The 14,912-nt window shown below is 33.8% G+C and overlaps 1 protein-coding gene across 12 annotated transcripts in view; it reads right to left on the bottom strand.

Moving 5' to 3' along the window:
• The window catches only part of EPHA6 (EPH receptor A6), an 868,712-nt gene that overhangs the window by 711,624 nt on the left and 142,176 nt on the right, over positions 1 to 14,912 (bottom strand). For all 12 annotated transcript variants that reach the window (XR_009047653.1, XR_009047652.1, XM_057696163.1 and 9 more), the window contains one exon: positions 3,687 to 4,350. Coding sequence is in view for 10 of the 12 variants with exons in the window: in XM_057696163.1 (XP_057552146.1) it covers positions 3,687 to 4,350 (664 nt within the window). In the remaining 2 variants the exon portion in view is untranslated. The remainder of the gene's footprint in view (positions 1 to 3,686; positions 4,351 to 14,912) is intronic.

The raw sequence follows: 14,912 nt of genomic DNA on the forward strand, positions 1-14,912 counted from the left end.
TGAATCCAGTCAAGATTTCCAAACTGTAAGCAAATAACTTACACAGGATAAAGGATGCTGCTGTAACAAAAGCTAAAACATGTGGCATTTGCTTTAGTAATGAACCAATTGTGGAGGCTGGAAGAGTGGCAAGAAGACTGTGACTAGAGGATGGAAGAGCAGTAAATTAATTATTGGAGATAATGAAAGGCCAACCAACAACTGGTGAGAATACTACCTGATAACTTGGAAGACAGAAAGAGAACTTCATTATGTTGTGGATCAAATTAAGAAGTTTTCCTGACAGATGTTGAAACTAGCAATTGGCCACATGGGAAATTCTTATAACTAAGGAGAATAACTCAGAGGGCAAAGTCAAGAGTGATGAAGACAAAGAGTCACAGAGAACTAATCCCAGGCTGCAGAACTGGGCTCCAATCAAAGAACAGTCCTTGCCCCTGTAATTAGGGATTCTGATGACCTTTGCTGGATTTCAGAATCACAATAGACCAGTAACTGCTATGTTCCCTGCCTTTAGGAACGTGAGAATCTTTTTTATTTATCCTATTCCTGTCCCATGTGTGTTGCGTGTGTGAGGAACACTAACGTCTTGTTTAGTTTTTAGTTCTCTAGATCAAGGAGAGCTTTAGCTATGAAGCTTCATTCACATCCAGAAGTGATTTCAAGAAGCTCTTCTGGACTTCAACACGATGTCACAATGGGATAGATCTTTCCGAGGATTTGGGCTCTTGTGCGTGAAGGAGGGACATTAGTCATGAGTAATCAGAGAAGATTGTGGTAAACTGTTACACTGGCAGCTCCCTATAAACATACTTCCAGGTATTCAGCCCCTTTTGTAGTCCCCTTGTATACTCACTTTATACCTGGCCATGTGAAAAACTCTCTCTTCAGCCAGCTGCTATACTGTAAAAAAGCTTGATTCAGATTCTTTAATGATGTAAGGCCATGTATAGAGAGGCCCTGGAATATAACAGGTCATCTTAGATATTCCAACCCCTGTCAAGCTCACAGCTAAATTCAGCTATATGAGTGACCTCTGTTTACAATAAGGAGAAGAATTATCCACCTGAGCCCTGAGAAATCATAAAGCATTGTGGCTTTAAATTATTAAGTTTTGGGCTTATTTTACATCAATAGCAATAGATCATTGAAACATATGCCTCTATTTATGTTTATCTGTACCACCTATCAAAATGATTAACAGACAGTAGGTACTAGAAAATGTTAACAGCTAAAATAAATTAAATGCTCTAACAATAAATGAGAAGAAAAGAAAATGATACACAAACATTGTTTTCTCTTGTCCCATTATCTATATAAATACATGGTCACATTATTTAACCTGAGCTACGCTTTATTCACATAAATTTCAATTAATTTGTCATTTAGGTTATAGGTAATTCTGAGATTTGGTTGTGAGATAAGTTCTTGATAGCAATAGAATCCACAGTAAAAAATCATTAGAGGAGAGAAAGGGGCAATACAAAGCATCAAGAAGGCACGTAAACAAACACTTCAAAATGGAAACTGGTGGTAGTGTTAAGATATCTTTCTCTAAAAATGAGGTATCCGCATCCACTTCCTTTGTGTTTGTAAATAGCAATTCATTGTATTCAATTGGAACCAGGCACATGTGTTTGCATGTAATATTTTTCCATATACTTTATAATTAATGGATTATAACCACTAATTTATCTATGGATAAGAAAGTTAGTAAGCCATGGATTTAGAATCCAAGTGTAATCTTCCAATTTCTGCCATCTGCTACAAGAAGATGATGAACATTTGTACTGTACTCACTCTCTCATTTCTGTAATCAAATAAATTATACTAAAGATAATAAGCCATAAAAAGGAATGAGTCTAGCAGTAGTTCTAGATAAGCCGATAATTATCATTTGTCCAAAGTCACCTTTGCCCAACAACTAAAGGAATTTTAGGGCATGCTAAATAAGAATGAAGTTTCACAGAGCAAACACATTAAGCAAAAAACATCTAGTCATTAATGATTGTCACTACCTCTAATTCTGTGATCAGTGCCATAAAATATATTTAATAATAGTTAATCACATAAATCCTTAGATAATTACTCTTTAAATAATTATGAAGCTTTATTATTTTTACCAATACCCAGTTGCTACCTAATATAAAATATAAAATATGGTAAAAGTACATAGTTAATATATGTAATACACTTTCTCCTTGGCTATTATTGCCTTCTTTATCGTATTTAAAAACTATTCTTATATGTGAATTTTTCTTTAGTGCATTTTCCAATGTAAAATATTTTATTTTACCCTTCAAAGGATCATTTATATCTAATTTTTGTCTCATTCTAAATCCTTGTTATAGGTGAACAAAAATATGGAATTAAATCTATACAAACCTCAATGAACTGTATTTTAATGATTAAATAGTGAAGGAAAATTGCCTTACACTTTATAAAAATATACTACAGACTTTTTATACAAATAGTATTTTCAAATGACCTAACATAATCATCATTGGTGGCTTTAGTGAACTTTTTCAGCATTCAAGAACCCAAGTATTTTACAAATAGATAAAATGTTTAAAAATTCACATATATTACCTATGACCCTTATACAGAAACAAATGTTTTTTTCTTATTTACTTTCATCCCTTTTAATGGGTAGGAACATAGCATCACCAAAAAGTCAGTAAATTCAATATGGCGCTATAGAAAAAAAACTATAAATAATTTACCATTGAGAGGAAAAGATCTCTACTATGTTACTATTTACCAAGCATTGATTTTTATTTCTTTATTTGTGCTTTGATTATGAGTCCTAAATCCAAACATAATTTATATAAAGTATCTTTATCGGGGATATGCAAAAAATTTAAGTGTATATATTCATTAGATTAATAAGCCTTCATAAAATTATTCACATAAAAATTGTTTCATCTTGAAAATTACAGATATTTCATTATCATAACATGAAAGATATGGTTTTAAATTTAATCAGCATTGCACTGTATTAATACTCCCTAACTAGATCTTGCAGAAATACTGCTAAACCAAAAAAGCTAATGTGTTATATGGTGCAAAATTGTATTTAATAGTAGCAAATGATAAATGAAGCTCTGATACACTCAGTATCACCAAACACATAACATTCCTATAAACTATCCTATATGTCTTGAAACATACATATGATTCATATGCATATATATGAACTCCTCATTAATTTAAATAGAATTTCAGCTTATCTAGGTACTATTCAATTATTACAAATCCACACGAAAGAAAGAATTTTTTTCAAACTGTCTTTAAATGTCATATTCTCTATAAACCACCAAAACACGAAAGTTAAGCAAATGCCTGCTTTGAATCCCTTTTGCTTTTTGTTGCTGCTACTGATGTTGATTTCCTTTATAGAAATCAGGTGAATACAGCAATTCATACAGCAACTACCCTACTGAAGGCAATATGGAAGAAAACTTGTCACAGTATATAATTTATTTTATATTTTCATACACCATCCTCAGATGGAAAAAAAATCAGAAATTATCTTACGGTTAATATGAGTTCATTTCTTCCACAATTAATTCTTCCAGGAATAGTATTCAAAAATGTATTATTTGAAAATAAATATACAACAAATTTACCTTTAAAAAAACCATCATTTAAATGCATGGATAATTATTTAAATGTTTCTTTCTTACCGTGGCAAGAACCTTCGATTTCTTCATATCCTATACTGCAAATACACCTTCCAAGAGGAACCAGCCAATCTCCGTCAGCTCCACAATATAGTTTAGGAGTGTCACGCTCTTCTGCACTCTTCACACAAGAGCCCCTTACTTCAACCAAGGAGGAAGAATCAACCCTTGGGATGGTGTCTGGAAACATGGCCAGGTTGCGAACAGTAAAAGGGCACTTTTTGTAGAAAACACGGACCGAAACTAGGGCAATGCATGCCCCGATGTCTTGAAAAGCAAGATAAAATCCTTTCCTTTCTATAGGCCCCACCTCACGAATTTCAGTGTTGAGTTTGAGAATGCGATCACCCAAATCCATCTGGGTAAAACTTTCATCAGCAGCAATCGTGTCAATCTTTGTATACTGGCTTTGCTTGAATTTAATTCCATGGGATTCATCTGATTCCACATAATATAGATTAAATGTTTCTTTGCAAGTCCCCAAAACCCATGGGATGCTGTTACAATCCCTCAGTGTGAACTTCATTTCCACATAAATTTTCTGAGCTGCATCACGGGAGATCCAGTTTGTACGAAGCCAGTTGTTTTGGTTTGGTTCCATCACATTACATACCTGGTATGTGTGAATGGGCCTATTGTGTTCATCCATTTCAGTGATGGCATCCCACTGCAAAAAGAAAAAACAAAATAAATGATTATAAAACCACAGTGGTTAAATACATATGATTATTTCAAAAATTTTGTTTTACTGAAAGAAAAACAGAATAAAACTGATACAAATAAAGCAATGCAAACAACAATGGTGCAGGATTTTAACCAGGGGCTTTTCTTTAAGAGAATGGGTTCTGAACATACCAGCTGCTCTGGTATGAATCTTACCTTCTTACACATTAGTTGCAACATCAAGGGATACTTTATTTAGCCTCTAGTTTTCTCAACTATAAAATAGAGCTGATTATAGTACCTGTTTCATAGGACTGTTGTGAAGCATAAATTAGTTAATATATGTAAAGAACTTTAAATGGTTTCTAGTACTCTATAAACAACCTAAAATAGCATCTATTATGTGATCAAATAACTAGACCAATGACAAATGAACTCTAGTTACCCATCTGTCTTCATATCCAATTGGCCACAAACTGAGGTATACTTATCTGTATTCAATTAAATATTCACAAGTCTATTTTGACAGCAAAAAGACATAGATAAGGCTTTACATTTATCAAAGAAATATTTATCAGGCACATTCCAGATACTAGGAATACAACAGTGAACTAGCTGAACAAAAACTCCCTGCCTTCATGGATCTTATTTAGAGTGAGGAGAGGCAATAAAAATTGTAAATAAGTCAACTGAATAATATGGTAGAAAGTACAACAGGAAAAAATAAGACAGGGAGATGGAAAAGAAGCTTGCAATTTTAAATAGTGTGGCCAGAGAAGACCTTACTGAGGTTGTGACATTTAAGTAATGTCTTCAAGGTGAGATAGTGAAGAGGAAACAGTAAGTACCAATCCTGAGGCAGGAGTATATAGGTATGTTTTAGGAACAGCTTGAATGAGCACTAAAGAGAGAGGCAAAAAAGGTGCAAAAAAGCCTTTGTAAGCATTGGAAACACTTTGGCTTTCACTCTGAGCTAAATTATTGGATTATCTTCACTTCTGAGTGTTTACATACACGCATTCTGACACATATGAATAGAAAAACCTTGTTTATCCTTTTTTTTTTAAATTTTAGTAAAAATGAGTACGCTGAAATTATTTGGCATTGTCATAATTTATATATCTAATATTGCATACTCCTATATTACAAATTTAGATTATAAGTGTATTTTATTTGTATAATCAAAGTTATCATAATTTTCAATAAACAAAAACACATTCTGGTAACAATCCTTTTGAGAAAACATACTAGTCATCATAATTTCTCATTTCTATTGAAGTACAGTGGAAATGATAAACTGTTTTCTCTAGTGAATGTGTTCTGTTTCTTGATACCATACTTCAGTGACTTATAATAAGATTATTTAACTCATCTGGTTTGCAGTTTATTTTATTTGGCTGTAGAGAGTTACTTAATCAAGACTGGTGGAATTTCAATTAGTATAGCTTCTAACAGAATGGCTACTTTCCTCAGTCTATTGGATTGTTACGACACTAATACTTTCAATTATCTTCTTTAAATTTCCACAAATAAACAATTTATATTATCCATCAAGCAAATTTAAAAACAATCCTGTATCTAAAATTTCACTTATAAGTTGCTTGCTTGAAATTCAGAAGGCATTTTCTAGAAGAAACAAGTTCCTATAGAACTATGGATATAATTTTACAAAACACACCCATTGTTTATCAGGAGTGATCCAAAAATCTCACAGTGGCACATGAAATTACCCATCTAAATGCCTTTCATCCTAGCCTATTATAAGTCTTTTGTGACTCTTACACTTAAATTTAAAGGCAAACCAGCACTATCATAGCTCATTTGAAATGATAAGCTAACCATTCAGAATATAAATAGTAAGACAAGATACAAATAATAAGACCTGAGAACTGTCAAAATAAGTGTCCAAAATTCTAAACATCTTACCAACTGGAGAGCCTCTAAGGTTTTTATCCAGTGACTATTCTTATTTTAGATAAATTTCTAATCAGAATTGACTTTCTCAGGAATGCATATAATTATTATTGTCTACTTGGCATCTTCTACTCTACCATATAGGAGTACAGAAATATACTGTCAATAAATTCGGTTTGAATGATTACATTTTAACATCTTCAGACTATATCTCTTCATAGTAATAAAAAGTGTTAACCATGCTCATCAAACAATCAACTCTTCTACAATATGAGATTAATTAAAATGTGAAAAATTACATCTATGACAGAAAAAAAATTCTGAAATCATTACATATCTTTATTTAAAAACATGCTGGGTTTTGAAAAAATGTTTAGATGCAAAGAAAGGTCAGGAATGAGAAGAATATGACATGCATACACTGAATCAGGACTAATCTGAACCAAGAGATAAGGAAATAACAGAATACATGCAAATAATAAGAAATGTGGTTCTTTTCAAAGTACTGCATACGGATGTTTAACAAAATGGTATATCATTTTCTATGTTAAATTTATGATGTTTGAGAAACAATAGTGTTTCTTCTCTCTTAAAAAAGAAAATTAGAGTGAGATTCAGGTACCAAAATAGCCAAAAGAAATCAACTGCTAAATCTCTTCTTATCCAAGAATATTGAAAATAATTTAAATTAGATTTTTTAATTTGAATATGATTAACTAAAACAAGAATATAAATAAATTCAAGATTGGTATAAGATCTAAAAGGCTAGGAAATTTACTAAAAATATATTATCATTAGTAGATACAGAAATAGTATCATATTTAAATCATAACATATCCTTTGGAAACACTGCATTTACACAAAGTTACATTTGTAATTATATAGTTACAAGTGGGACCCAAGGGGAGTATGAGAGCTCACATACCAAATGTCTAAATATTTATAAATGATAAATCATTCTTCAAATAAAATCAAACTCTAAGTATGTTCTGTTTGCCTACTTTAGAAAGATACTGGAAGGCCAGGTTCAAATTTAAAATATTTGGACTTCTCAGAATTTCACACCAGCATGTGGTAGTCCATCCAGAGCCAATCCCTAACCTTAATCAACCCCATTTTGATTACCTTCCCTGACTCTAGATAAATCCCATACCATGAAGAGTTTCACACAAGCACATATGTGAGCATCCCAGCCCTCATGTCCAAGCCGTGTTCCTCCTCTGCTACAAAAAGATGCCAACTTTGGCCCTCTTTTCAACCTAGGCTGACCATACCAGTAGCACAATATACTCACTGGAGGATGGACCCCCAACAAGAAGCCTTGAAATTCTTGAAAAAAGACTTGAAGTCATCTGAGCAGAGAATTCTGGAGTCTTACCTACAGTGTGGCACATAAGGAAAGCAGATGATCTAAGTAGCATATCTCCTTATCCTTCAAGGCCATTGCTTCACAAAGAGGAATGTAGCTAGAGAAATGAATAGGTAAGGCCCTCTAAAGCTCTAAGAACAGTGTATGGTCTTCCCCTCCCAAGTCTAAAGAAAGGTATAATCTCCCAAGACCGAACCACAAAGTAATAGAAGATATGAACAGACTAATTACCAGTATCGAAATTCAATCAGTAATTCTAAAACTCCCAATAAACAAAAGTCCAGCACCAGATGGCTTCACAGGTGAATTCCACCAAACATTTAGAGAAGAGTTAACACCTATCCTTCCGAAACTATTCCAAAAAATTACAGAGGAAGGAATACTTCTGAAATCATTCTATAATGCCACCACCACCCTGACACTAAAACCAGACAACGATACCACAAAAAAAGGAAATTACAGGCCAATATCACTGATGAACATAGATGCAAAAATCCTCAACAAAACACTAGCACAACAAATCTAACAGTACATTAAAAGGATCATACACAATGATTAAGTGGGATTTATCCCAGGATGCAGGGATTTTTCAATATCCACAAATCAATCAATGTGATACACCCCCCCTTAATAAATTGAAGGATTAAAAACCATATGATCATCTCACGGGTGCAGAAAAAGCTTTCGATGAAATTCAACATCTATTTATGATAAAATCTCTTCAGAAAGTGAACATACAGGGAACCTACTTCAATAAAATAAAGGCTATACATGTCAAATCTACAGCTAACATCATACTCAATAGGGAAAAGCTGAAAGCATTTCCTCTAAGATCAGGAACAAGACAAGGATGCCCACTCTTACTGCTTTTATTCAACAAAGTTTTGGAAGTCCAAGCCACAGCAATCAGAGAAGAAAGAAAAATAAAAGGAATCCATATTGGAAAAGAAGAAGTAAAACTGTCACTGTTTGCAGATGACATGATGCTGTACATAGAAAATCCTAAAGACACTACCTGAAAACTAGTAGAGCTCATCAATGAATTCAGTAAAGTTTTAGGATACAAAATTAATATACAGAAATCTGTTGCATTTCTATACACTAACAATAAAATATCAGAAAGAGAAATTAATGAAACAATTTATTTACCATCACATCAAACATAATAAAATACCTAGGAATGAACCTACCTCAGGAAGCAAAAGACCAGTACTCTGAAAACTATAAAACAAACACTGATGAAAGAAACTGAAGACAACACAAACAGATGGAAAGATACACCTGTTCTTGGACTGGAAGAATCAATATTGTTAAAATGACCATACTACACAAGGCAATCTACAGAGTCGATACAATTCCTATCAAATTACCAATGGCATTTTTCACAGAACTAAGAACAAAAAATTTTTAAATTTGTATGGAAACAAAAAAGACCCCAAGTAGCAAAAACAATCTTGAGAAAGAAGAACGAAGCTGGAGGAATCATGCTGCCTGACTTCAGACTTTACTACAGTAATCAAAACAGTATGGTACTGGCACAAAAACAGACATACGTATCAATGGAACAGGATAAAAAGCCCAGAAATAAACCCAGACACGTACGGTCAATTAATCTATGATAAAGGAGGCAAGGATATATTAACACAATGAAGAAAAGACAGTCTCTTCAATAAGTGGTGCTGGGAAAACTGGACAGCTACATGTAAAAGAATGAAATTAGAATATTCTCTAATAACATATACAAAAATAAACTCAAAATGGATTAAAGACTTAAACGTAAGACTGGATACTATAAAACTCTTAGAGGAAAACACAGGCAGAACACTCTTTGACATAAATCACAGAAATATTTTTTTGGATCCATCTCCCAGAGTAATGAAAATAAAATAAAATAAACAAATGGGACCTAATTAAACTTAAAACCTTCACACAGCAAAGGAAGCCATGAACAAAATGAAAAGACTACCTACAGACTGGGAGAATACATCTGCAAACAATGCTACTGACAAGGGATCAATTTCCAAAATATACAAACAGCTCATACAGCTTAATATCACAAAATCAAACAACCCAATCAAAAAAAAAAAAAAAATGGGCAGAACACCTAAATAGATGTTTCTCTAAAATATACATACAGATGGCCTGTTAACAGGCACATGAAAAGATGATCAATATTGCTAATTATTAGAGAAAAGCAAATCAAAACTACAATGAGGTATTACCTCACTCTGGTCAGAATGGTCATCATTAAAAAGTCTACAAATAATAAATGCTGGAAAGCTTGTGGAGAAAAAGGAACCCTCCTACATTGTTGGTAGGAATGTAAATTTGTGCAGCCACTATGGAAGGCAGTATGGAGGTTACTTAAAAGACTAAAAGTAGAGTTATCAAATGATCCTACAATCCCAATCCTGGGCATATATTGGGAGAAAACTCTAATTGGAAAAGACAGATGCACCCCAATGTTCATAGAAGCACTATTTACAACAGCCAAGACATGAAAGCAACCTAAATATCCATTGACAGAGGAACGGATCAAGAAGTTGTGGTATATATATACAATGGAATAGTATTCAGCTATAAAAAAGAATGAAATAATGCCATCTGCAGCAACATAGATGGACCTAGAGATTATCATAGTGAAGTAAGTCACACAGAGAAAGACAAATACATGATATCACTTATTTGTGGAATCTAAAAAAAAAAATGATACAAATCAACTTATTTACAAAACAGAAACAGATTCACAGACACAGAAAACAAACTGGTTACCAAAGGGAAACACTAGGGGGGAGAGTCTGGGATTAACAGATACACTAATATATATAAACTATATAAACAACAAGTTACTGTATAGCACAGGGAACTATATTCAGTATCATGTAATAACCTATAATGGGAAAGAATCTGGAAAAGAATATATATATACATATGTATATTATGTACATATATAACTGAATCACTTCGCTTTACAACACTGTAAATTAACTATACTTCAACTTTAAAAAAGGTCAAAAAATCCCAATTTGGAGTATAAGGTACTGTAATTACTCTTTAATATCAAAGAGAGTTAAATATTATTAAAAAAAACTTTTATGTTCTGCTTCATTATGGGGTACTTAATATAAACTTTTGCCTCAAAAAGTTCTCCATGCATCCTACAGATCATGTGTTAATAAGCAATAAACAATATTTAGTGAGTTTATAGTATATATTAAATTCTGTAAGAGGAATGAAGAAATCAGATATAAGAACTGATGCTCTTATTGAACTTATAATATTTTAAGGTAATAAATAATGAAAACATAATTGACAGCATAGAACTGAATATAAGAAACAGATAAATAGTAAATAGAGTAAGTGTCCAAAGAATAGCAACACTTATGAATGGGAGTGATTTGGCAGTTTTGGCCAAGATAGAGAGACTGGACTTTAACCTTAAAAATTACAAGATTCAATAAGGAAGAGGGAGAAGAGTGTATAGAAAAATAATGGATAACACTAATCTATATGCATATAATTTTTGGCAGTCCTGTACTACCTACATTTAGTGGATAAAAGTTTTCACCCCTATTTAAAACAAAGACACACACACACACACACACACACACACACACACACGTACACATACATTTTCCAGCTGTGAAATATTTAGATGTACAAGTTTTGGTTAAGCAAGAATTGGTTGTACACCAAAGGGGTCTTTCTATCATAAACTTCAAGGGCACCTTGATATAACGATTCCTGAGGGCAACTATTTGTGTCCTGAATTTATACTGTCAAAGCTTTTTCACAAATGTTAACTTACTTGATCCTCATCAATCCAATAAAGTGGGACAGATATTTTCATTTTCACATTGCTGATAAGGAATTCAATACCTATTAATTGCACGGGCCAAGGACTGGAACCAGGCCTTCTAATTTTTATTTTCTGTATTTCATGATGTTTTGCTGGTGAGTTGTTTGCCTAGGGGAGACCGCCTCTCCTTGGGCTAGCCAATTCTTTGAGACGGCAAAGGGCTCTGGGCCTAGAGCATATCTTTCACATGTAAACCAACCAAACCGGAGTCTACAGGTTAAACTACTTCCTTATCTAACTCTCAAACACCAAGCCAGTATTTCCTCTATCTTAAATCATTCCAGGGCCAGGACCAGGCAACTAGAGACCACCCCTATGGCCCAAAGCCTACAGGAATTATTCAAACTAGCCAATCCTATACTGTTTACTGTGCCCTGCCTTGCATTTCCCACAGAAAACCCCAATAAAGGCTCTGGCTCAGACTTTCCCCTCACTCCTGTCTTCTGCCACTTCACCAAAATCCATTGCTTCCCCTGTGGACCTGCGTGGCATCAATGACCTCCTTCCTGGAAACTGTGAGTATAATGACTTCTCCTTTCCAAGTGTAATCCTTGTTTCCTCCTGTGGGCACAATGACTTTACCATACAATTATCCAACACTTACATTTTTAGAACAAACAGCTACATGATTCTTGACACATTCTTCCTGGCAACGCTTTGGAAGACAACTGATTCTTGCTTAATCAAAAGCTTTCATTGAGCAAGACACTCCAAGTGACAAAGCTTTTCTATTTATCACATGTAATCCTCTCCTTGATCCAAAGAAACAGATTCATAAAATGACTATTAGATAGAAGTTTTTTGTTCTACTTATCCAGCCGCAAAAGTAAATACAGTTTGCAAGATATTCTACCCTGCAGAAGCATGTATTGAAGTAATTAAACAAGGAGGCTATTAGACTGAGGTAGCTCTAAGCCTATGTAAGCAAACCCAAACCTAAGCTATAGTAAATTCCTATAAATGCTCCAAGGTTAGGAAATCGAAACCTAAGAACAACCGATCACAAACAGCCAAACTAGCCTTACCCAAATGAGGTACCCACTTAAACTATAGCCAATCAAATAATTTCCTTGCTTTGCTTCCATGTCTGCTGTATAAAAACCTATCCCCTAGCTCCTGTTGGCAGAGTGACCCTAACCACTTTTGGTTTGATGCTGCCTGATTCAAATCAATGTTAGTGATAGGGACAGAGTAGAGTAACTAAATAGTTAGTTTAGAAATCCTACTAGGGGATTAAAGACAGAAAGGAAATTTTAAAGGAGTTTGAGAAACTGTTGCAAGTTAATGACCAATCAAGAAAAGAATCCACTAACCTACTCTACCTTGAAGGAAGACCAGGTGCATTCAAGTGCCAGGCACACTCAAGCCACAAGTCCTGCTAGTTAAAACACAAGACAATAGATATGCAGTCTGAATCTTGTTACATGAAGTCAGTGAGTTAATGGTCCTTGAAGAGGAGCATTTCTGCATGTAGCCAAGACAGGAATGTAGGTGAAAGGTGAAAGAAACTAGGTGAAAGGGGACATTATACCAAAACCTGAGATGAATTACCATTTTTGTTTTTAGTATATGTTAGCACCTTTCTGCTAATATACATATGATTTAAATAGCACCATAACAGTCCCGGCTAAACCACATAGGGTCAAAGGAGGAACTAATTATGTAAGCCTTGACATCTACCCAAGAATGATGAAGAATGTACTCTTCTCCCCTCCCCACTTTTTCTTTGATTATAAAAATGTAGCCCTCTTTGCTTTCAGGGCTGTGCTCCCTTACCTGCCCACTTGTATCTCTCACAATCTTCCTTTGTTAACAATCTCACTCTTTGACTATCACTTTGCCTCACCCTGAATTCCTTCTGTGACAAGACAAAGTAGCCTGAGCTGCAGTAAGTCCTGATATCAGGTGAGCAATTTCAGTTAAAAGACAGTGGGTTTGAGTGCCCTCCTAAGTCAGGGATCATGGGTTCAAGTCTCAGTCTGAGGTGTGGCTGGGTTTGAGTCCCATCCGAGAAGAAGTGTGGTTTCATTAGTGCAAATAAATTCCTAGAAATTTTAATATGCCTCGGTTTATCTTTTAACATGTGTCTATGTGTTGAGTTTTGCTTTACTGAGCTTTTCTCTATGTTATATAACAGTGAATTGTTTTATATATAGGTATTTTAAGCCATATGAAAATATAAAAAATTAAAATAAATATGAGATGGAAGAGTTGCAATACTTTGAGTTTACTTCCTATTTTGTAAAAGCAAATAGCTGACAGAATTGACCAACTTAACAGCATGCCTAATGACAGGTTTGATTATTTCATCAAACAACTTCTATAATTACTAGGTATATGTACATATTTCAAACTGGAGAGTAAGTTATATATATGCTTGTCTTAAATAGAGGCACTGGAAAATACTTGATATACGGCTAAAGTTGCCAGAAGTCTGAGCATATAGCTTAGTTCTGTCCATCACCTAAGACTATTTCTCCACTGATAGATCTCTTGGGCAGTTCCATTTAAAATGAATCTTTGTTAGAAGTTATAGGAAATGTAAAGAGCTATGAACAGTACTCAATCCACTTATGGCTGAGGGTTCTCCAAAAACCCATCCGCATCTACACAGAGTGAATTTTTGTTTCTAGAGCAAGCCAAATAAACTAGACCAAAAGCTGGATTCCTTTTGGGCATAGAAAGTTAGAAGGAAATTAATTCCTAAAGCAAATGGCAGTCTTTGTGGAGTCAGAGTGCTTTCTTTTCTCAGAGAACAAAATAAGGCAATTGAGGCTTTCTAGACAAAAATATTCAGATAATTTGAATTTGCTGGTAAACTGACCTAAACATCCAAAATTCTAACATGAATCTTTCAAATTTATACCTTCTTCCCTCTGAAAATCTTTAGACTTCAAAAGGAACATACATATTTATTTAAAAAAATAAACTAAAATTGTAAAATAAAAGCATAGAAAGGGCTGTTGGAAAAATAGTTATTTTTTAAATACCAGTGATAACTTACTCAAAGGCCATACCTCAAGAATATTTTAACAAAGGAAAAGAGCAATTAACTTCATACTAAAATGCTTACCTCTTTATCTACATACAGAAAAGGGAGGGGAAAAAAAATCATACCCTAGATACCTAAGGACCCTGAACAGCTGCAGGTTTGATTTGGTTTAAGGAAAAAAAGAAAAAATCAGTAAAACAAAAACAAAAACAAAAAACAAAAAAAAGTTAAATATGCTGATAGTATGGACTAGGGAAGAAAGCATTCTAATAACAGTGAAAAAAGACAGCTAAAAAAACCATATTTTTGGTTTTTACCTTTACCTGTGCTTCCTAAATGAATAAGTACTTATTTATATGTATGTAAAACTATTTTCCTCTCTTTCCTTTTCTCTGTCTGCCTTTTTAAAAATCACATGCACTCTAATATTAA

This window comes from Hippopotamus amphibius, chromosome 10, assembly GCF_030028045.1.
Source record: "Hippopotamus amphibius kiboko isolate mHipAmp2 chromosome 10, mHipAmp2.hap2, whole genome shotgun sequence".
NCBI lineage: Eukaryota > Metazoa > Chordata > Mammalia > Artiodactyla > Hippopotamidae > Hippopotamus > Hippopotamus amphibius.